This window comes from Solea solea, chromosome 19 (assembly GCF_958295425.1).
Source record: "Solea solea chromosome 19, fSolSol10.1, whole genome shotgun sequence".
Taxonomy (NCBI): Eukaryota; Metazoa; Chordata; class Actinopteri; order Pleuronectiformes; family Soleidae; genus Solea; species Solea solea.
The window spans coordinates 8,810,545-8,835,609 of NC_081152.1; the positions used below are offsets into that span (position 1 = coordinate 8,810,545).

The window sequence follows — 25,065 nt, forward strand, 5'->3', positions numbered from 1 at the left end:
GAGCTTTTAACATTTAATCGCAACATCATTCTTGCTAGTCAAAAGTTTTCTGCCTCAGTCCTGTGTGGAATTTGTGAGGTATGTCTGTAGATAAATAGCGAGTCGTTAGATATAGCCCATTTTCATGTGTATTCACTTGTGTATACATTAATGTATACATACATATACACTGTACATAAAAACACTATTATAGTTAATAATAACTATTATAATAATAATAATAATAAGTTTTCCTTGTTCTAGTTGTTCCTTTGAAGAATTTATGTATAAATAACTGGACCTGAAATGATCTTCACCTGTTTCAAAGACCAGCAACCACTACTGAGTTGTAGATATCTCAAACTTCAATTGTGATTAGTCATAATGACTTTGTAGATATAGGAAACTGGACTTATACATATCTACAAATCAGCTGCAATTGTAGATATAAATGGCAAAATTCATGTCATTTGGGCTAGTAAAAACTGAATTACAGATATCTGAAACTGTAGTTTTGGACTAGTGAGTAAGAAATAACGTCACAGATATCTACAACTACAATTCACACTGGTCACAATAAAATTAAGACGAGTCAAAATTATGTCATAGATATCAGCAATACGTGGCAAGTGAATGTTTAAAAGGTCTTGTCACACTCAGATATAATCTATTTGAGCTGACAGGATTAATCAGCATTGAGATAACTCATTTAAATCTAACAGACAGACAGACTACAGCTTTAATGTGTTACACACTGGACCTTTAAATCTCAGCCCGTAAAAAAAACTTTTACACACACTGGAATTGCGCTACCTTGAACACACCCTATTGTGTTGCTTCTGATTGGATAAAACCCTCTGACTCGCGCGCCAAACGTAACGAACCCGGAAACTGGAGCAAAAACGTTGCACGTCGTATTTATTTATTTTTTTTTTTTACTTTTTGAACGCGCCCCTGAGTCTGACAGCCACGAGGTTAACGAACCACAACAACACAGTGCTCGCGTGACTCGCATTGGTCCACAGGTGATTATCGGGGATTGGCTGTAAGCTGCTTTTAGTGACAGGTAAACATTTTCGGAAACTGGGACAACGACATGTCTTCCACCGAACAGAAGAGGAGCAGACTGTGAGGGAACGACCAACAAGTAAATGTACACCTGTCAAACTGAGGCGGAGCAGACATGGTGGAGGTTTTCACGGGGCGGACGCTCCTCAACAAGGACGGGGATTTAATTGACCCAGACGAGGCGTTAAAGAACAAAGTAGTGGGGATCTACTTTTCTGCCGGCTGGTGTCCGCCATGTCGAGACTTCACTCCCATTCTGTGTGACTTCTACACGGAGCTGGTGGAGGAGAGCGAACCTCCTGCTCAGTTTGAGATCGTCTTTGTTTCGTCTGACAAATCCAGCGACGATATGGTTGAATATTATCATGACATGCACGGAGACTGGCTGGCTCTGCCCTGGACGGATGACTACAAACAGTCAGTATAATCTCTTTATAAGATGTCGTTCTAAACTAACTTCAAAGTTCATAATGATTGTTTCATGAGATTAATATTTAGTCATTTTTAATTAAACATGTATTTAAGTGCAGTGCATACACAAAATGCAGATTGGAGAGACAGAACATGAATACGGAAGAGGATTAGGGCCAAATGTTAAAAAAAAAGTATTCTCAGAGAAAAAAAATTATTCTGGTTTTAATCTTATAATTATGAGGAAAAATATTAATATTAATGACTAACAGCATTAGTCAGCCATTTTTGTGATTTATCTGCAGATATTGAGATCGTAATATAACTGGTTGTATATTTAAATATTTGAAAAAGGTTAAGTTTAAACACTCAAAATAATAACAACTCAATGATCTAATGCAAAGATGAGAATTTACACATATTAATTGCTTCAAACATGTATGTTTTTTTCTTTGCATACAACATAGAACAATCAAAACATAGAACATTATAATGGTGATTTCTTATTTGCATTGTCTCAAATAGCTGGATTACTCTCTAATCCAACAACTGTCTGTGAGTCTTTGAGTGAGAAATCTAAATTTCTAAACTCCACAATCACCTCCTTTAGCCTGTTGAATTTCTCCAGAATATTTTACCACAAACATTTTTAAGCTCACTATGTTTTTTGTCATTTTGTTAGTATTTAACACACTAGTATATACAGGGTATTAGGTAGTGCTCCAGGTTATATAAAATGCTGATGAGGCTCACTGTCTCAGGGATTAGGTTTAGCAGACCACACAAACTTCATCTAAAGTGAAGGTGTAGCCCATATCATTCACTCAGGCTTTCCAATTACTCATTATTACTAAAAGTTCTGGCTGAAAGTGAGACAAATCTATTCAATAGCAATAATAGTACTTTATACTTTATATCACTTTTGTATCTTTAAATGTGAGGATTTTATTTGTTGTTAGTATTAGTTGTTTATTGGCAAACCCTTATTGTCCCACAATTCCATTCCAGCCAGTGTCACTCAGGTACATGTAAATACTGAGTTCTAGTTCTAGTTGTCAACGTCATATTTAGGTTATTATCTTAGTATTTTATAAAGCAAAGATCTTTATATTTGACAGTACTTGAATATAGTGGAATACCTTTTTAATGTTAGTACACTCAAGAGTAAATGTAAAGTTAGAGTCTAATTCCTTTTGTGTTGTAACATTTATGATTCTTATTCTGATATTAAAACAACTAAGTTGATGACAGCTCTTGGAAATTGTAATGGCTGACAAAATGACTGATTGCACTTCATCCAGATATAAATTAGCAGAGGAAACGATAATGATTTATTTATTTTTGCTTCCAACGCTCATTGATTAAAGACGCGTCAGATTTCTTGAAGCTGATTTATGGATTTTATCAAATACATTTGTGCCCTTGTCTCTGTTTTCTCTCTCTCTCACAGTGAGTTGAAGCATCGCTACAAGATCACCGCGGTGCCCAAACTGGTGATCGTGAAGGAGAATGGCGACGTGATCACAGACAAGGGCAGGAAGCAGATCCGAGATCGAGGCCTGTCCTGCTTCACGACCTGGTTGGACGCAGCCGAAATCTTTCAGAACTTTAAGGGTTAGGAAAACGAGAGGAACACATCAGTCCCCTCCTTTTTTACAGATACACACACACGGGCTTCCGTAAAGTAACCTGCAGCGAGAGCTAAGCTAAACCAAAGTCAAGTCATTTTATTCTCATGTTTCACATCAGTCCAGTGGATCACGTCCACGTGGTCACACGAGATCATATTATATTTGTGTTCCACAGATTTTAGTTTTTGTCTTGAAATCAAACATTCTATGCATTTAAGACAAATCTCAGGCTTGTTTAATGTGGTTTATATGTGAAAAATGCTCTTAATGATCAATAATAGAAGTTAGACAGTCGTATATAGGTTTATGTTCTTTACAAACTTATACATTTATTAAGCATGAAACTGAATCTTGCTTTTAGTAAATATCTTGCCTTTGTATATTCCCGAAAGTTTGACTTGTAGGACGCCTTTGAGCTGCCTTTACGTTTTTACATTTTCTGAGCTGCTAAAACCTGTCTAATATATATACAAATAAGTATATATATATATGTATGTATGTATGTATATATATATATATATATATATATATATATATATATATATATATATATATATATATATATATGTGTAAGATTTTCTACACAGATATATTCTTATTTGTCTGTCATGGTGTCATGAAAGCTCAGTGTACGCCCCACCCATGGTTTGTAAGCACAATTATTCCCCCTTTGCCTTGTTAGGAGGCAGAAAGCCCACAGGACAATGTTTCCAACATGCTGGCACATTCACATCATTGGCCCCTAATTGGCTTTGTCCCTTGTGTGCGCTGGCACTGCTGTTATTACTTTGCACATTAAAAACATCCAACATTGTAATGGATCAGCACTGGTGTTTCTGCCGTGTAATGTTGAATCGGGTCTTTAATAGAACAACGTGTGAGCTTTGAGGTTGAGCAAAGAGAAACTGAGATTAAATGAAAAACAACAACTCAAACCAAACCTAGACACGACAGGAACTGAACTTTATTGATCCCCAATGGTTAATAACACTATAATCTCTTATTTGTGTTACAGTGTAATTTCATAGTTAACCATATGGGGTCGCTATGTTATCATTATTGGAAATGGGGTGTTAAATCCTTTACATTGTCAGTGACAATGAAGTTTGTTTGTGTTCCTTATTATTACAGCTCTTATTGAACATTTGTATCTGAACTCATTACTCACTTTTTTTTTCTTTCTTTTTTTTTTTCAATCTGTAAATCCATGAGTGCACTTCTGAACAGGTCCACAGACAAATACCATCAAGGGAACGGAGATTCACTGTGAGGTGACTAATAATTTCCTGTTGTAATGCCAGCTGCAAAAAGGAAACATGATGATAATCTTACAAAGCAAAACCACAAAAACAGTTACATGAAAACATAAAAACACCCACACAAAAGACCCAGCACGAGCCAGAACACAGCTCCGAAAAGAAACAAGGCAACAACTACGAAGAAGCTCTTAGTATATTTTTTATTTCCTATTTGTATTTTTATATTATAATGTTGCCTTATTTATTTTTTTGCTTGTTCTGCTCTGGTGGGGGGGACAATAAAGTGTAATCTAATCACAAACCACAAAGAAAAGAAATAAAACACAACTATAAAGTGACAAAAAATCAACGACACAAAGCAGAGGATGGGTTTAATACAGAGCAATAAATTCCCCATGGGGCTAATAAAATACAACTATTATTATTATTATTGTTATTTACATGTATATTCAAGCTGCATAAATGTTCACAAACCAGTTTCATAAACAGAAATGATTATTGGTTACTGACACTGATGGGATTAACTTGCGGTAACAAGTAACATCTAATAACTAAAACATTTTTATATGTGCTGAAACAGAGGAAGTTCAGTCTATACAACAACAAAAATATATAAGTTCAATACCCAGCTTGTACTGTTTACGTTATTCTGCATGGTGATATTTTCATGTGTATTTTATTGATTCTTAATTGTAACAGCATTGATTCTACACGTGTCTTTGTCATCACTGTTGATGACATGTGAAGTGAAGCTTCCTGTCTGCTGCCTGACCGATCCACTGGCCTCAGATCAGTTTAAATGAAGACTCTGACGTTTGGACGCAGTGTTACTTCTTGTTGCTGGCTTCACAAATGAAAGGCTGTTGTGTTTCCTGCTGCTGCTCTAACGACGTCCTGAAGCAGCAGCAACTAACAACAAGGCTGTCTTTATGTGAGAGCAGCGGGAGGAAGGGGGGGAGGCGGAGAGCTGGGTGGACCGGCGGACCTGCACCTAGGGAGCGTCAGTGTCAAACTCACCATCTTAGTCACCACGTTTCCTGTCATAACCTTCAAAATAAAATAGACCCGGTAAGTGGCGTTTTTGTAAAAGAACCACTATTTTGACATCTTAGTACAAGTACTGGTCTAAAAAAATGTAGTTAAGATAAAGTAAAAAAAAAAAAAAATACATTGTTTAAATTTATCAAGAGAAAGTTACTTTCTTGTGTCGTGCAAAAAGGACAAGACGACAGAAATCTCACATTAACTGTTTATAATTAAAGGCAAACCTTCACAAATTAAAGTGCTAACAAAATAACATCAGTCAGAATGGGTCAAAGGCCACTTATGCTTTTACTTTCTCACTCGGGGACCTTAATCTGCGCCAATTCACCTGTCCTCCTGTTTAAAAATAACACTTTTAAACAATTGTCATAATTCACACAAACTCAGTGAAGTGGAATGTAGGGTTTTTATTTACTTTATTTCTTCTTTGATGTCAACTAATAGTCATGTAGTGGCGAAAGAACACTTAGTTTCCAAAGCCACTGAATTGTCGTTAGCTGTAGGCAGGTGCCAATTGACTTGACTCTTAGGTGCTGTTTTAATTCATCCATCACGAAAGGCGAGAGTGAGTTGTTTAAAGGGTTAGCACATTTATTTCCACTTGCCATACATCCAAGTTACATTTCTATCCACATGAATCCAAGCTTCTCCAGGATCAACAATGACATATTTCCCAATCCCTTTATCTGTCATAGCCGTCAAAGATATCAAAGTTTCTATGGTGCATTTTATCTAAAGAACAAAATAACATCAGGCATAATGAATAACAAGGTGGTATAACAAAAACATCCCCATTTATCTGCTTTAAGTAAGGATGGGGGGGTCCTGCTAATGAATTTTTGTCATATTATTTCACATTTCTAATTTTATTGGTCGTTTTGGAAAAGGGGACTGACAAAAATGTCAATTTATTTGTTTAATTTAACCAGTGAATTTTATTTTGAAGGTGAACATCATTGTGTTCCGGTGCTGCTCTCTGTCTAGCGGTGCTCGGCGGTACTAACGCACACGCCTGCTCCTGCTGCTCTGTCTTCTGTGGACCGGTGGAGGCTGCGGGACGACAGCGAACCTCCACTGAGGATGAACTCAACTGACGTCCGGCCGAGCGACAGGTAAGCTGAGCGGCTTGAGAGGGCATGTTCTCACCGCTCCATTCTACGCATGCAGTCATAATAAGAAGCATAATAATAACATTAATAACGTGTCTGACGGGAGTTCTCACTCAGTTGTGATTCAATTAAGTTTAATTTTTCCACACACAGTGAAAGCAAAGACAATGCAAACTCTGAGTGTCATATAAATAGATTTTTCTTTTTATATGAATCAGTGTTGTTCTGCTATGTGAGTCACTTGAAAGATAATTTAACAAACACACACCCACAGTGTTTCTGAAGTGGCTTCATTCCCATGATAAGACTGCATGAACCCAGTGAAAGTGCGGGCACACAGCATCATGAGAGGGACACACATAGGCTCTATAATCCTGCACCGACTGTACAGCACCCAGAAATATTTCATCCTGTATAAACTGACTCACTTGTTTTCACCTCATACTGGAAGAATAACACTGGGGATTATGTGGGATTTTAGCTTTTAAGCAGCACACACACACACACACACACACAGACTTTAGAGAGTGTACACATACTGTAATCTCATGGGTAAATAAGTGACTGCATGTGCCTTTTATCGCTTCACGAGTTGAAATAATGATGTGATATATGGTGACATATCTGTGTTTCCAGTGCCTGGAAGACAAAGCTGTCCCCGATTTAAGTTGCTCATTACATGTGTCCCCACCCCCCACCCCCCCATACTGTGTGTTTATATTTGTTACCTTTTAAGGACCTTTTCATGGAGCCCAAAACCTGGGCCTAATGAGGCAGAGGCTAATTTCTCAGGAACTGGTTAAGTTTAGGACTAAAGGTTAGGGTTAAGTGATCATGGTTCAGGGTCAGGATAAGGCTTTTTCATGGCTGAATGGAAGTCAATGCTGTGTCCTTAGCGAAAATAGCTGCACAAACATGTGTGTTGTGTATGTGTGTGTTTTCATTCTGGGAGTGTGTGTCCTCATTTTCCATTTCTGTGCAGATTGCATGTCGTCTCACGTTTCACATATCAGATTCATCTTTTCAAATATGTGCCCAGTGGCATTTTAATGGCAGTGATGTCATTTCCCTGCAGCGTATATTTACAAACTTCCCCTGATGATTATTACGGTTGCTCGTTTTTCATTAAGCCACATTTAAAAAGGAAGAGGAAGAAGTCTTATTAAGTGAAACACAGAGCTTCTTTTTGCATGGGTTCATTGCTTCAAAAGGACTCATGTGAACCATGCAGCAATTCGCCACGGATTTAAACCGGCGTTCTATTGCAAGGAGTGGTGAGTGGAAGCTGGTTCAGTTACAGTTGTTGCTGTATGTAAACATTGCAAAGCAAAAACCACAAGCCTTCACCTTTTTCACAAAGTCAAGTTGAGAAATGCAACTGCTGCACGGTGGTTTTACTGTGTCCAGTGAGAAGAAGAAGGGAAGTTAAAGGACGTTGCTAAATATCCGTGTTTTGATAAAGTAGCAGGAGCTGATGTGGGTTGTGCAGGTGAGAAGAGCAGATGTCACTTTGTGTCCCAACTTTGTTTTTTCTCTCCGGCATCAGTAACTCAAAACCGTTTGCTCATAAAATCACTCAGCAACAGAAGAATGTGATAAAAGGGAGTGTCTGGTACAAAGTAAGATTTATTATAGCGCTCCGTAATTACACAGACACGAGATTTGCCCGATCAGACGTGTATTGTTGTTCATTGCGCTTTAATGAATGGGTGTTACATACTGTATATAGCACATGTTTGTTGCTATTTTATCTCTGTTTAATGGGAGAGATTGATCTTTTTTTTTTTTGCATCTCTGTAATAATTGCAAGGTCATACGAATACAATTGAATTGAAATTGAATTGCAGATTATGTGTGACCACCAAGCCTTTGTGGTCCCCACTGCTCTGTTTTTGGCTGACAGCAGATTTGTCTTCAAGTGCTGACGGAGCACATCTGCTTGTCCTTAAGGCCTGAGTGATGTCAGTAGCGATGTGATGTGTCATAAACACATAACATAAACACAAATATGTGTAATAAGGACTGCCTTAAGTGTCATTTTTACATTTTACTTTTAGAGAAGTGCAAATCTCTGCAGAATTCCCTGATTTTTATCATTATGTCAAACCTACAACTCAAACAAAGACACAATCTACAGCAGAAAGCAAACTTAAAAACAATACAAACAGAAAATCCCCCTTTCTTTTCTTTTACTCTATAAGATGATTTTATGAAATATCAATTTTTGTCACGTCGTTGTCATGTGAATAAGTGCCATTTCACCCATTTCTCCACACATTGTTCGTCTTGCACTCTGCTGTTCCATCACATAATATCTCACTCACAATTTTCAGCCATGCATCATGTACTAGTGGGTCTGGTTTGTACCAATTTTTTGTAATGGCTTTCCTTTTTTTTTTTTACAGGCTGCTATCATGATTAGGTATCTGTCAGCTCTTGACACAATATCTCCTGCCATATTACCAAATTACAATACTCTACAAGACTTTAGGTATTTCATAAACCCAGGATATGACATGTCTTGACATGTGCGTGATTTACATGTACTGCTCCACAATTTCCCCAACATGATAAAGAGCCTCATTATATTCTCCCAAAAGAGTTCTCTCCATGTACGCGATGACGCTGTAGACCAGGGGTGTCAAACTCATTGACGATTAAAATAATAGCATAATAGCCTATAAACAGCAAGAACTCCATGTTTACCATTTACACAGGTGCCTTGCACCGTACAGATCACAGGGGATCTGAGCCACAGATACGTATCTGGAACAAAACAGTCTAGTATTTCACATGTATGTTATTAGAACATGTCAATATCTAGAAATTATCTGACTACACATCTATGTAGTATTCCTGAAACTAAAGTGGGAGCTAATAAAAACGCAACCCAGGGGACAGATTAGGAATAACTACATAATTGTAGTTGATTAACTTCAATGTAGTGTTAAGTTTCCTGCTCTGCTTGGAAACACACAGGCCGTATTTTTGACACCCCTGTTGTGTTCTCCATATTATGTGCAAGCGATCATCCTCAGAAACTCACCATTAATTGCTAATATAGTGCAGATGTTATATCTCCTTGAATTATATATTGCAACGGGGCATATGTGGCTCATGTAGTGATATATCTGTTGAATTCCTACCGATATCTCTTACGTTTTTTCTTTTTATCCACACATCTGCCAAAGTCGACCCTGTACACACCGGTGCCCTAAGAAGCTCACGTGACAGTTATGTGATTAACAGACGGACAGACGTGCCTTGTATTTGTAGATAGATGCTGCTCACAAACAAACAGTTAATATTCAACTCAGAACATCTCTTGTTTATCATTCTCTTAATCCCTGACAAATATAAATCTAATATTCATTGCACTTATTATGAGATTGTTCACTGCTGCGCAGGCACAGTGGATTTTATGAGCTGATTTACTGCCACCCATCCACATTTTGTGCTTAGCGCACTGACCCATTTTCCCCCATGGGGATCATTAAAATTTAATCTGATGCTATCTAACCCTATCTGTGAAGCAATGGAACATTTTGTGGATTAACGGGCAGAAAGGGAGAGGTGGAGGAGTGCTGGGTGTTGGATGTTAATCCAGGACACTTGTTGGGGGGGAAGTTGAGGCGTGTAGTGTTTTGGTTTTTGTTTTGGTTTTTTAAGGGGCCTTCCAGATGGCACGTTGACAGGAAGGTTCCGGAGAAACCGGCCCCTAATGAATGGGAGGGAGAATCACCTGAGGGGAGACATCAAAGAGAGCCATCTCTGCCTTCCTCTCTCTCCCTTTCCTCCCATCCCTCATGCTCACTTTGTACTCCTCGCACCATGTGTCTAATCTCGCTGCCTAGTATTTCCCCTTAAGTGATATGTGGGCAGTCTCAGTTGATGCAATGTCGCCATCCCCCCTTTTTTACACGAATGTTTCAAAAAATGATCTAATGTAATCCCTCATCTCCTCTTCTCTCCTCTCCTCATCCCTAAAGGACATTCCTTATTTTTTACTGGGAGCTCGCAGGAGGAGGGCAGGTTCTGACAGAGTCGCTCGACAGTCGCTGATGCACATAAATGCATTAACGTCCTTGACCTGCAACCAAAACGCAGCCCATTAGAGGCTGAAGAGGCACAGAGACATGAGGGAGGAGTTTGAACATGAGCGCTTCTGTGGTTTATCAGCTTGTTTGCAATGATCACAGAGGCCCCCTTAACCCTTAGAACACAGTGCATATGCTGCTTTTGTTCCATTATTATAATAAAACATATATACAGAGGCTACAAGAATGTGCAATATAGAGTGTCTTCTATCTTTTTTTCAGCATAGGATATCTAGGATATATAGGATATCTAAACACACTGGAGCAAAAAGTACTCTAAAAGTTTAAAATCATATTCAGTTTGTGAAAGTTGGAAACGCGTCACAGTTCAAAGTTCGCGTGGATCGTTTTTCATGAACAAAAAGAAAAGAAAACCAGTCTATTTTGTGACTTCTGCACAATTATCAGTTATGCGATATAAAATGAATCATAACTTTGACTCAAGAACACAAAAAACCCAACATGTGACCTATAAACACATACACCCAGGATGTCCATATAAGGAGGCAATTTACTGTGGGTGCACCTGCGGCAGTGATTGAATTGAATTGAACTTTATTCCTCCCCCAGGGGTGAAACACACCTAGTGTCTCATGAGCACTAAGGGTTCATTTTGAGAGAGATATGTATTTGCGGGAAAGGGTTAAGAAGGAAGGGCATTGTTTAAAAGACTAATGCATACGATTCGATACGATACGATACGATACGATACGATACGATACGATACGATACGATACGATACGATACGATACGATGTGATGCGATGCGATATGCGATACGACACGATATACTTTTATTGTCCCACAATGGGGAAATTCTCAGTATTACCGCAGCAAAGGGATAGTTACACAGCAAAATAGAGTAAAAAACAACTGTTCAGTAACATGTGGGCACAATGAAGATATTCATAATAATATTTCACAGAATTTCAAAGTAAAATTGCTTGTTTTGAATTAAAACATGTATATGATGCAAAATAAATCCATTAATATCAAACATAGAGAAACAATTAAAAGAAATTAAAGTAAATAATAATGTGGACAACAGTAATTAAAACAGTGTGTTGTTTTTTTCATTTTATTGTGTGTGTTTGCCACTAATGGATCACCGCTGCCAACACATTTCAGTGAGAGTTTCATTAGCAGATCAACAATTGCCATGATCCCACGCTGCTTCTCGACACATCAAACCACGTCTTTTGTTATTGTTTTGATTCAGAGACCCCTAGAGGCAGAAATGACATACTGTGACATACAACACCAACTCTTTTTTTTTTTTTTTATTTTCAAACCATTATGTTTTAGAAATGAATCCGTCGCTCCAGGCTTCTTCCATTTGTTTCCATATAAGGCTACAAAATAAAAGTCACAGTATCTTAAAACAAGCATTGTTTGTGAAATCCCCTCATCAAGTCTGCATGATTTTTTCTTTTTCAAAGTCACACGATTGTGGCGTTAAAATCCGTCGACACTTAAAAGGAAACACTGAGATCAGTTTACTCGTGACTCTGAAGACAGATGTATAATGTCTGCAGGAGCTTTGTCTGTCATGTGTTAGAAAATAATCCCCCGACAGTGTCAGTAGAGGTTATCTGTGTTTTTTTAAAGACCACTTATTTTAAACAATAACTCTGTGTTAGTGCACCAGGGGGTTGGAGTTAGAAATATGTGGCTCACTATATCCTCTACATAGAATCCCCTTGAATGGGAATGCGACTAAGAGTTGATATGTTGACATGTTATTGCCACAAAAAGAACTCAAGTGTGTTTAAAAAGGGGGGAGAACTGGCTCACAGGCCTCGACACTTCATGGATTTATAGTTATTGTTATTATTTACAAGTACATTTCCTGCTGTGACAGGTCAAATCGCTGGTCTGAAAACAAAAAATCCATTGGTTGAGATGTGCAGGATGTCACGTATTTGAAAACACGGGGGAAAGTAAACTTGATTTATACTCGACGCATGGAGTTAATTCCAGTCACAGCAGATATTATGATTTAAAGTTCCGCCTTGAACCCGGTACATCACTTATACAGCACATGTCATATTTGATATCATTCTTGAATTATATTCATAGTAACCATGTTTGTATTCTTCATTTTAGGGATATGAGACTAATCCTGGTTACAGTGCTTTCATTTTTATTTCCTTTTTATTTTTTTGATATTGCAGTTATTGCCAGTATCTCCACAGCTGCCTTAGGGCCCTTCATGGGTCACAGTGTCTATGTTTGCTGTAGCCATTTCTGGACATACTTAAAACACCTTATATATTAAGCTTCCACTGCACAGATTTGATTGATTTGCATTTCTCTCTTAACAACTTCCCACCATTGTCATGAAAGTTCCCCACTGGCTCAGTGCACTTCAAACTGAATGACATTTATTTTATCGTTCTGAACGCAAACGTGACGTCCAAGTTTCATAATTTCGGATGACAGTTTTTCATAAGTCATGCATTTAAATATCGTCTGCGTAGTTAAGTCTAAAATTGAAGACACTTTGAAGCTGACATACAGTTTTCTTTTCTGTGGTTAATGGGTCTGCGGTCTGTGTTTTCTTTTTTTCTCTTTCAATCACTTGCAGTCCCTCGCAGTCTTTTTCACACACAGTCACCATTCCTCAATGAATGCAGACCATATATTGTCATTGCATACTTTACTCTTAAAGGAATACTGCACCGATTTGCATTTAGCTGTGTATTACTAGAATAGGGGTAGTATTTTTGAAAAAGTGTGCTTCCCAACCTCCCCTGAGTCAAGAAATATCGTCATTCATTTTTTTTGTTAAATGCCCACCAGTGACACTTGGTCTGAGGCTTGAAACTGCGACGCTAATTCCACACTTTTTAGACCCACTCGTAGGGGGGCGGGACCTCATTCCCACAATGTAAACAGTATCTGTATCAGTATCTTTGCTAACAGTTTCGCTAACAGGACCAAGTGTCACTGGTGGGAATGAAGATATTTCTCAACTCAGGGGAAACTGAGGTTGGCAAGCAAATTTTTTATTCTTTTTATTCTAGTAAAAATAAAGCTGATTGCAAATCGGTGACGTATTCCTTTAAGAGTGGGTTTGAAGACCAGCAGAGAGCAAAGAGACTCTACGCTTTACGCCAGGCAGCAGGACTCAGCGGCCTCATTTATTATGATGAGAGGGTCACGGGGCTGTTTCTCAAGAGGCTGAAACTGTACGTGGACTTTTAAAGGTCGACCTGTGTGGGCCGCGGTGCAGACACAACCTGTCACCTGTGTGTCATTTCTGCTGCACTGGTGTGACGGGGGCACGAGGCATGAGAACACATTGAATCTCTGTTTTCTCTGTTTTGAGACAGCAGCAGATTCCTGCAGCTCCTGCTCCTCACTCAGTACGACTAATGTCGCAGATACAAACATACACTTATTCTCACATGGATACTCACAAACGGGAGTGCGCAGACACACACACACACACACGAATGCCTTGTGGGCAGGAAGCTGCAGCAAGAGGAGAGGAAATGATTTCGGAGGCTGAAGCAGACACTGCAGAGCTCTGCATTGGAAACATCCCATGGCCACAAAATAAATCATTCCCTTTTCCTCTTTTTTCTGTCTTAATGCTAGTCTGATTATGCATTTCATCTTTTTTTGGCTCTAAACATTTCCCACTCTCAATTCTGCCTCTGTCGCTAAGCAGAGAGAATGAAATATGTGATTAGCTTGAAAACACATTTATCAGATTTGTGATCTCGGGAAGTGATATCTCTATGAATCTGTCGTGCAGGAAAGAGTTCTGCAAGTGCACTTCCAATAATATCTTTGACATTGTCAGTGTCCGAGCAGCACAAAGAGTTAAACGTTGAAACACATGGCAGGAAACTGCTATCAGGTGCTGCTGCTGCCGGGCATGGATTTAGAGCGGGAAGTGATAGCACACACACATACACACACACAGAGGACAGAAAACAGGAACTGATTTTTGACTTGTGTCAAAATTGCTGTTTAATCTATTACATGTATTGTGTGTAAATGGTGAAATTTCCTCTCAGAAAAACAACTTACGTTCTCTGTTTAAGAATCTGTCACATTTTAAGATGACATGAACTCATTAGCGACACAGATGTTCTTCACATTAGAACATTCATTTTGAGCTGATCTAATATTCCGGTCTCTACCACCAACTGCCGATGGGAATATCAGGCTCTGAAGCTGCTCAGTGCTCCACAGTTGGCTCATCTCTAACTGTGCTTATCTGTTGTTTGGTGCAGAGCAGGCTGTGTACAGAGGATATGGTTTATATAAACCAGAACAGTACGGTCATATAATCTGAATAATGAGCCGTAGCGTGCTGTGAAACTATGTCAAGCAAACGGAAGCTGCAGATTTTGGTGATAATTAACTTAGCGTTTGTCATTTAGAGGCAAATATACATACAAATATTTCTTTACTGTAATTTTGTAAGTACACATTTCTCATATATGTACTTGCTTTTTGTATTTCGAGCAACTTTTACTTTTACTCCACTACATTTCCTCTAACTATGTCTGTTACTCGTTACTACCAAATAAAATCAGAAGAAGACTTGGTAATGGTCTGTATTTATATAGAGCTTTTCTAGTCTTGATGAGCTGCTTTACGATATAGTTTTCACCCATTCCCACTCGGGGTGAAGTGTATTGCTCAAGGACAGATAGTAGCAGAGCCAGGAGATGAACCCATAACCTTCCAGTTGAAAGACAACTCACACTACCACTGATCTACCATAGCTCAATCCTAACTCCTCACTTTTTTTGATACTTAAGTACAGTAAACATTATATATTTTAAGACTTTTACTTAAGTAATATTATAACAACTTCTACCAAAAGTCATTTTTCTGTTAAGATACTTGTACTTTTACTCAAGTATCCCTTTTAGGTACTTTACACAAGACTGTATAGAGGTTAAAGCAGCCCTGCCAGCGCAATTGTAAAGGACTGTGGTGATTGCATGCTCGTAATGACAAAGTCAACAAGACTGGTCCCTTCGATAAAGACGAAAATAAAAAACAACCGCTGCCCAGCAACTGCCTCACACGGGGTGTGGAGGAAAAGATATCACATCTCAAATGTGTTCTTTCACTAAACACTAAAGATAAGCGTAACACAAAGCGGGGGAATTAGAGATGCCTGTTCAGACATCTCACCGCCAATAAAATCAAACATGATTATTTAGCTGCCAGTGTGTTCCTGTGTAGCAGGCAGCCATGCCTATCCCCATGGGGAGTCAAATAACCTGAGCTGAATCAACTCATTCATTACAGGCTGCGAGTCGACCGGTTTCACTGCGAGGCTCTGCTCATAAATCTCAGTCATACCAGTTTCCTCTCCAGTGATGAATCTGTCTCTCATAACTTTACAGTAGGGACTGACTGCTTTGCCACCGAGGATATTTGCTCCTATTGTGTTTGTGATTTACATGTGGCAGATGTTTCTAAGTCATCTCAGCAGGAGAATAAACACTATACTGTATTGTGTCATTATGGCAGTTGAACATAGAGACCACGTATTTAAAATAGTCATAGTCTTCATAGTTTGCTGGTTGAAGCTAACCTGGAAGTCAGAATATATTGAATAGCCACCAAAGAACTAAGTTTGAATGGAATTCCTACAACAACCCTGTAGGAATTAGTGACATCTAATGTGAGGCCGGCCAACTACTGTGGCCGTTGCATCCCAGAAAAGATGTGTTATTCTTCATAGATACATGTAAAAGGCCTATTTTAAGGCTATAAAGCCAACCCATTTTTATGTTAAGGTAATTTTTCCACTTAAATAAACATACTTTTGAGTAATATGTTGAATTTCTGCCAATAAACCATCTTAGATCTTCGACATCGGACCTTTAAAGAGCCAGGAAGGCTAATACTAATACAGTTTTTAGCGTCTATTAAAGAAATTATTCAGAAAAATAATCAATACACACACACACAGATATATATAAAAGTGTATTAAACTTTTTTATTGTTTTAAAATGTGCATTCAGAGAGGAGCAACTCAGCATAAGTGAACGTTATTTTAAGTTTTATAGCACAATATAACTGTGTACCGTACAGTATGTCATTCAGTGCCATCTGTGCTTGAAAGAAATCTGAACCTCATTGTAGTTAAAAAGGTAAAGCAGTGAGGGCATTTGCTCCTCAGTGAAATAAAAAGGAGCTACGTAAGTTAATTCTTTCATTTGTGTGAATGGCTTCGGTCACTTTTTTTCTGGCTTTAGTTCAGGAAAGTCATGAAAGTGGGAAAGTCAAAGTCATGTGTAGAAGTGATGTAATGATTCCCTGCATGTGACCACACGGGCGCAGAACTAACGGGAGCTGCTTGTTAACTAAGTGAAACGGTGATTAAACTGCTTCCACGTGAATATGTGGATTTATGGTTGAAATAAAAACGACACAATGAGGATTTTCTCGTCACTGAAAGGATAGCAGTCCTTTACAGCCGCCAGGATTTGCCCTGCAGAATTCACCCACTCACCCACTTTCACCCCCCGAGCTTCCTCTCCTCAAACATTTTCTGAATCGTCAGAGGAGGTCCTGCTGGAAAGACGCCCTGTCTCTCCTGATTCAGCCATCTGTTGGAGCACAGTCCAGTATTCACTCCTGCCATATACTAGTCCTTTCATTAGCCTTGGCTTCTGGCAGTCCAGCTGTAAATGAGCTGACTGTGTGGGGATTCAAGGGAGACACTGAGACACTGATACACAGCTACGTTTACAGATACGTAAATGCTGAATATCTCGCAATCACCCAATATTAAATAATGTTGGTACAAATTGTGGCCTTACTATGATCATAAACTGCCAGTATTTCAACCACAGAGGGATTTTTCTACTTTTACTGAACCCTTTTATTTTGCAAATGATAGAGAAATATCAGGAACTTACAATTTTTGGGAATTGGAGTCAAACCATGGATGTTCAGTTGTGCAGTTGATGCAGTATAACCTAATACATTAGGCCACAAGGATGCCCAAAATAAATAATTGCAATGTCTATTTTTAATCCATCCATCCAATTATCAATACCTACACATAATATACTTGAAGTGATGCCAAAGCAAACTAATTCTAGGCGAGAGGCAGGAGGACAGAGAGACCTATGGGTTATGTATAGTTTTAAATATACTGTATATGAATGTCTTTTGCATTCAAACTGTTGTCAAATGAGTTATGAGCTCAGTATAGCAGTGTCCTATAACAACAGAGCAGGGTGATGCGGACGAAGCGCACAGCACGAATAAAGCGAGGCAGCTTCCTGCTTCCTAATGCCATGTTTCTCAAACTGTGGTGCGTGTACCACCAGTCGTGCACAAGCTTCCACTAGTGGTATCAGAAATAGTCTTCTACTGACTATTTTTGAACAGTATCTTGAAAATGTAACACAAATAATAAATGAAGCAATAATAATCATACTCACTTTATCTCTTGTTTCATCTTAATCTAATGTTGCTATACCAGTGACTGACCTGAGGAAGAGGAGGATGATGAGAGAGAGCAAATGATCTTATTGGGAATAAATCTGCCTGCCGTGAAAAGTCCGTCACTGACTTTGCTCGGCCTGTTTACACCACTGTATTTGAACCTTTATTGATCTAATGTATTTGTCTTTGCACTGTAAACCGTAATAGCCATTGCTTTCAAAATAACACCTAACTCTAGACCACATGCTTCATGATGAACATAATCGTTTTGAATTTGTCAGGGACAGACAAAGTATCACAGGAGACGCTGTGGTTAAATAAAGGTTGAATAAATAGAACATTAGAAAGCAGTACTTGCTGTATAAGACTTCATTCACCACCTGTGTACTACTGCAGGTACTGTGTCCCACTTTCGTTACTGCACATGAACTCAGCACACTTACAATAAACACACACACACACAGCCCTGCACACTGCCTCATATTCAGACACATCAGTGACAACATTGTTTTCCAGGAGCTGTAGTCCTGAAGGAATGCTTAGTTTGGCAGAGGCAGCCAAAGCCTTTTTCCCCATCCTAAACCCACACGTTAAAGCAGTCGTGCCATGTTCCTGATTTGTTACACTTGAGATGGAGCCGGTGGAGGGTGAAATGTTAAGAGGGATCATCGCGTTAATGACTAACCTCTGTGTGTCTCTCTGCTTTCTGTTTTCTCTGCTGTCAGGAAAACAACACGAAGAAAGGCCCCGCCGATCGTTGAGGATTTGGAACGTAACATATTTTCCTCAGTGACTCAGCTGCCTTCATGCTGCTGCTGAGAATCCAGTCATTAGAAAGTCATGGACACGCTGACAAGGAGAGTATATTATGGACCGACTGATAGAGTGAGTCACATGGAACTGATGTAGAAGCATCTGGGACGCTCTGATTGCACCGGCAGAAAGAGCAAAAAGTGCTTTTTAAATGCTGTGACTTTCATTTATTTATTTTACCAATGACATGATAAGTTTCTGTCCCGGGCAGCAAAGAACCAATGACCTAATTCCGATTAAGTTACCTCATACTGATAAGTAGTCCTCCGCTGCCGCCTCCTCATCGGGTGATGGAACACAATCACAAATGGACTCTTATCATAGATGCTGGAGTGTGTGAGGTTACTTGATATTCTGTGTGTGTGTGGGTGTGGACGGCTGTTTAAGTCAGACGTTTGATGCCGCATGCAGCAATGTTGCGGCGTGGACTGCTAGCCTGGGTCTGCCGTGTCGGGGGTTTGCTGGTTCTCCTCTGCTGCTTGCTGTCACTGCTCTACGTGATGACCTGCAGCCCACCACACTCCGATACCCCTCCACTGAGTCACGCATTATCCCGCCCAGGATCCAATCACCCCAGCCTGGGGGGCACACGACCGGGGAGCCATGGTGCCATGGCTGGAGGGGCAGGAGGAGCCGGAGTTGGGCCTCCTCAAAGTGGTGGATCACCGGGTGCCCAGTCGTACCAGGTGCTCCTTCAAGAGCGCGAAGAGCAGCACCGCCACCACATCTCCTCCTTGAAGAAAGAGATTGCCGAGCTGAAGGAAGCTTTGCAGGAGCGCAGCCAGCAGCTGAAAGGCGTGCAGGAGAGTCTGAAGAGGGGCGCTGGAGGCTCAGTGGAGGGAGGTGGCCTTGGGGAGACTCAAGGAGCCAAGAGCCAGCAGGCTGATCTCCAGGAGTTCCTGAGGAGCCAGCTGTCGAAGGCTGAGGTGACTGCTGGCACCAGGCTGCCCAGTGAGTATGCCTTGGTGCCATTTGAGAGTTTCACCCTGCAGAGGGTGTACCAGCTGGAGATGGGGCTGACGCGTCACCCTGAGGAGAAGCCAGTGAGAAAGGACAAGAGAGAGGAGCTCGGGGAGGTGCTGGAGATAGCTCTCCACAGCCTCAACACTCCTTCCTCCCAGAGGGACAGCGGGGGTGCAGCAGAAAAGACAACTAGCAAAGTGTATGCCCCGTCTGACTTCGTAGAAGGTGAGAGCACAAGAAACATCTCAATCTTGTCTCCTATAAAAGCTTTTATACACAGTAAATACCTTTTAAAGGAAGTATACAGTATAATGTGTTTAAATTACACGTTGTCCTGCCAGTGAGAGTTTTTCTAAGCTGTTAAACTAGAACACTATATTCCAGCTTCTTCTACATTGGTTAACTTTGGTCTTTTACTCGATACGTGAATCCCCGAAAAGCTAGAAACATGTAAGTGTTTTTTTGGGTAGGAGCAAAGCCCGGAAATGCATCTAGACCACTCTACTCATCCCTGATCCTCGGGAAATGAACACAGCTGCTCCTCATCCACGGCGGAGCATCTCTTCAAACATGGCTTAGTGTGTGAATGAATGTGTGAGTGAGTGCTGTGTGTGAAGGTCACATCTTCAGCGTGCGAGTGGGTGGAGGTTTAAAAGTGAGTAATTGGGGCTCCTGGCTCGGTGGAAATGAGCCTCTAACATCTACATGGCTCTGTGTGTGGTCCTGTGTGTAACCCGACTGTGTGTGTTTATGCGATGGCGATCTTAATAGATGTGTATACATTTGTGTGCATTCACGTAAACAGCCTCGACAATTCCTGAGCAGGACAGCAGGAGAGTGCAGCTTGCTTTTAATGTAATTGAATATATTTTGCACTAAATGCTCCTTAATAGGTTTAGCCAGTGATTTTAAACATAACTTAAAAAAAAATCAAGCAGCCAGATTAGAGCAAAACACTCTAGATGGCTCTATTCACATGCTATTGAAGTGAGACTGCACACAAACACTGGAGGTATGCAAAATGGACTTGCCAACTACGTGCTGTCCTTACAAAGGGACAGAGTGGCACAGTTAGACCGAAAGACGGGGACAGGAAGCGAAGACATTTAGTCTAAATTGTTAGAAATGTTTACTTAATCGAAGCTTATTGCAGTCCCTCTTATCACAGGAAGCTGGCAAACTTAACAGGAAAGCTTTAATTCCGGCTCATATCAGACCCCCTAATCTTTGCCCACAGGCATCGCTCTGTTCTCGCTCTTCTTTTTTTTTCTGCCAGTTTCTAAATATCACTGTGTTTGGGTGTTTGTCTGGTCTGTTTTTGTCTTCGTCTTCCAAGTTCTCTGTTAAGACCACACTTTGTACCAGATTTCTTGCAAACTCACTCTGCTTTCACTCCTCACATTCACATTCCAAATCCACATTCTCTGTCTTCGGACCCTCGTGAGTCAATTTGCAACTCATATTCCTGATAGCAGAGTAATCAGAAAACAATGTTCTCTCTGGAGATATAGCATGCAACTGGAAAATTGGTCTGGATTATCTTTCTTTCAGGGTGTATCTGTTGTCCGTGTGTGTACAGTTTTGGCTGTCTGCCCAGCAGCAGCAGCAGCAGCAGCAGCAGCCGAGATCATGGAAAGCGTCTCGTGTTGCCTCATATGCCCTCGTTCTTTTTTCTCTTTTTCCCACACACTTACACATAGTATCGGGCTGTCATAGAGAGGGCATAACTCACAGTCTGCACAAAGAATGAATGAGTGATGTAATGATGTAATCTAGATGTACCATCTTAAAAAGTGGTGCTTAAAATGCAGAAATCTCAGGGGGAAGAAAAAGCTGACTCAGGAAACCCAAGATGTAACGTTAATACATGTATTACATTTACTCTTTGTGTCGTACAGTTTCTCCTCAGTGCAAAAGGAAAAAGATCAATAACACTTTCACAGTGTGCTTAATGCACGCGGGGGAGGTTTACCGCGGTCAGGAAGCCCTGAATGCCGACGGGCTTCCAGCAGTATTCAATATGATTTTTTTTTTTTTTTTTGTGGAAATGTAACTCACAGTTTGTTACACTCTGTTTTGAACTGCAAATGTTATCCAGTTAAAGTTACAGTACTGATATTTAAGCGATATTAGTGGCATTTTAAAAGCAGTTTGTTTATGCTTGCTGCCATGCATACCTATAAAGACATTACCTTAGTCATCCTTACACATTTAGTAGTGCAGTTGGAACATTAGAGATGTTGTAAGTTAAATGTTAAAACGAAGTGTAACCTGGCATGCTGCCTTATTAAAAATGACTTTTGGCAGAAGTTGAAATGTGTTTCCATTAACACTGAGTTCTGTCTGTTTTATTCCTCTTCTGTATCCTTGAGTGATGTTGAATCGTTTTTCCATTTTACATTCACTTTTTGGGGTGACACTGCTCCACATTTACAGAAATGTTTGTCAGTGTCTTTGTCAATTCATTTCAATTCAATGCATCTTTATTTATTAGGGACAATGCAGTGAGACATAGTGGACAAAAGGTGCATCTGATGTGTAGTCTGATGTGATTATATAGCAATTTGCTGGTTTGCAACTCCTGTCCCTGGCCGGGCTAATATAATGTAAAAGACACTTCATAATAGTCCGACCTTATCGAGACTACGTATTAAAAGTGGGTAATACATGTCTCTCTCTCTCTATGTTGCAACGATCAGGTATCACTCGCACAGAGAAGGACAAAGGGACGCTGTACGAGCTGACCTTCAGAGGGGAATCGAGTAATGAATTCAGGCGCCTCGTCCTCTTCCGGCCCTTTGGACCACTGATGAAGGTGAAGACGGAGAGAGTGGACACAGCCAGCGTCTTGATCAACATCATCGTCCCGCTGTCGAGGCGCACGGACAAGTTCAAACACTTCATGCAGAACTTCAGGTGATTTGGACTTTTATTTACAGACACTGTGACAGAGACAAGAACTTTAATAGATTATCCTCGGCAGTTCTCTGTATTTTAATTGGGGATCATTTGGGGGAAAATGTTCCCCTTTTTAAAGGAACATGTAATTAACAGTTTGAAGCTGTGTGTGTCGTTTCATCAGTTAATTCATTTTGATGCTGGCCGGCAGTAATCTAAGAGGTTTTTAATCACTGTATGACCATAGGGATTTTTATAGGACTGATATCATTTAAAACTACCATGGTTTGATTTTCTGTTAATGAATCCCTGCGAGGTAAACTAACACACGTTCACTTTTTGACAGGCGCTCAAATCTTATCAGCCTCACGCCAGCACTTGCTCATTTCAGCGCCACAGTCACAAGCACTTGAGGAAACATCCTCTTTATTGTCAGTGATTCACTGTGGCCCGACTGCCGCTTATCACAGCTGTTTTTACATGGTAAATCCTGCTTAGTGGCACTGTTGAGGTCCATTAAAATGTCTCCCTCCCCCACCCCCGGGCAGAGCAGCAGACGTTGATAGAGAGCGAGCAGCAAAAGAATTCTACTTACTTGAAAGACTCGACAAGTTGCTGAGCAAACGCTATACCCTCATCCATATTAAAGGTGTTCTGGTTGCATATCGGTGCAGGAACTTATCAAATTTTAATGTTAACACTTAGGGTTCTAAATGAACAAAGTGGCGTTTTGGATTTACTGTGGCAGGCCTCCTTCATTGCAGGACGCAGAGGTAAAAAAAAAATGTGAGTTTATGTTAAATCTAGTAATGAATTTGAAGCGAGAGAAAGAAATCCTCATTTAAAAAGTCAATCTAGTTCTATTACTCGAGATAGCCTATTACAACAGCTCCTATGATGACAGTAAAAACTGGATTATTTGTGGTTTCTCAACATCCTCCACACATATTTTGCCGTTTTTAAGCCTTTCGTGTTCACTGACTTGACTTTTATGAGATTTCTCCCCTCATTGGCTTCGGGGCAAAATTCTTACAAATGTGTGTGTGTCTTGAAAGAGAGGCGGGTTGAACTATCTTCAGCATGTGTGTGGTATATCTGACACGTCTCCATCAAAAGGGCTCGCACGCATCTCCAACCTGGTCTCCTTTGTCTGCCTCTCTGCGCCATAGTGGAGAGTAGAGCTTTTTCACTGATACAGAAGTAGCCATTTAATTAAATTATGATGCTGTGAAACAAAACAGCTGAATCCACTAAATGCTTGACATTTTTCTAGATGACTGATTAGGATAGTTTATTAATGAATTGTTGTCGAGCTACTCCTTTCAGCACTTTAATCAATAAAAACGCCAAACCTCCTGTTTGAAAGCCCGCACTTGCTTGCTGTATTCTCGCCTGCTCAGAGAGGGAGAACGCTTTTTCGTCTAAATTGCCTCTTACTTTTGTGTGTTTGTGTGCACATACAGGGAAGTCTGTGTGCGTCAGGACGGCCGTGTCCACCTGACAGTGGTGTATTTCGGGAAGGAGCAGATGAGCGAAGTCCGCAGCATGCTGGAGAACATGTCCAGGTGGGTGGGAACCAGATCTTTGAATTAGAATATGGAATACACTTTATATCAAACAGACAAACAAACAAACAAACAAACAAACAAACACCTGTTTTGGAGGCAGGCATTCCCCTCACTCAAAGACCTCATCTTCTCACACATTCATAATCTGCCACTTTCTCTCTAGACACTCCCAAAACACACACACACACACACACACCTCGTGGGTTGGCATCCTGCTGCAGCCAGTCATCTGTCTGATGAATAATGGAGCATGGCATCAGGCTGAGAGCTCCCAGTCAACACAGATAAATTACATCAGGCCTGTGATCGCCCCTGACTCACGGCGCGATCTCACAGGACCTCGACGCCCACACCTCAGTGGACGATGTGGCTGAGCAGGAGTCACATCCACCGTGGGGACACAGTTTCCTCGAGGGGGTTGCTATGGCGATGCTTGTCGCTTTCCCATCCCCGAAGGTTTTTGTGTGGCCGTGAATTAGTCGCACTACCTGTAGTGTCTTTGTCTCTGCCTGTGAGTCCAACAAACTTCTATATTTTGTGATTGAGTCTCATTGATCTTAGATATTCATTGCAGTGTTGTCATCGATCTGAAGCCGTTTGACTCCTCCACAGTGTGAGACTGTAAACTGAGAGGGGAAAGTAAAAGGCAGATCGCTGACGTCAGCATTAGCAATAACATTTCCTCCTGTGGCGCTCAAAGCTCAGGTCTCATTTTGAAATCTACAATTAAGAAGGCGATCAACAGGAGCCGTGTCGTTTGCAGAACACACAGCAAATGTGAGAGCTGGA

At 40.3% G+C, this 25,065-nt stretch overlaps 2 protein-coding genes across 3 annotated transcripts in view; both read left to right on the top strand.

Moving 5' to 3' along the window:
* The first annotated feature begins 851 nt into the window (after positions 1–851).
* nxnl2 (nucleoredoxin like 2) lies at positions 852–3,906 on the top strand. Its single transcript, XM_058616564.1, has 2 exons — positions 852–1,464; positions 2,909–3,906. Exons 1-2 carry the CDS (start codon positions 1,163–1,165, stop codon positions 3,075–3,077), a joined length of 471 nt encoding a protein of 156 aa, XP_058472547.1. The 5' UTR covers positions 852–1,162; the 3' UTR covers positions 3,078–3,906.
* A 2,439-nt stretch (positions 3,907–6,345) lies between these two features.
* The window catches only part of csgalnact1a (chondroitin sulfate N-acetylgalactosaminyltransferase 1a), a 30,069-nt gene continuing 11,349 nt past the window's right edge, over positions 6,346–25,065 (top strand). Inside the window, exons 1-5 of one of the 2 annotated variants that reach the window (XM_058618039.1) lie at positions 6,346–6,504; positions 18,072–18,148; positions 18,760–20,035; positions 22,510–22,726; positions 24,172–24,273. In XM_058618039.1, the coding sequence (XP_058474022.1) occupies positions 19,246–20,035; positions 22,510–22,726; positions 24,172–24,273 (1,109 nt within the window). In that variant the 5' untranslated portion in view covers positions 6,346–6,504; positions 18,072–18,148; positions 18,760–19,245. The remainder of the gene's footprint in view (positions 6,505–18,071; positions 18,149–18,759; positions 20,036–22,509; positions 22,727–24,171; positions 24,274–25,065) is intronic. The other variant, XM_058618038.1, reaches the window with a different exon arrangement.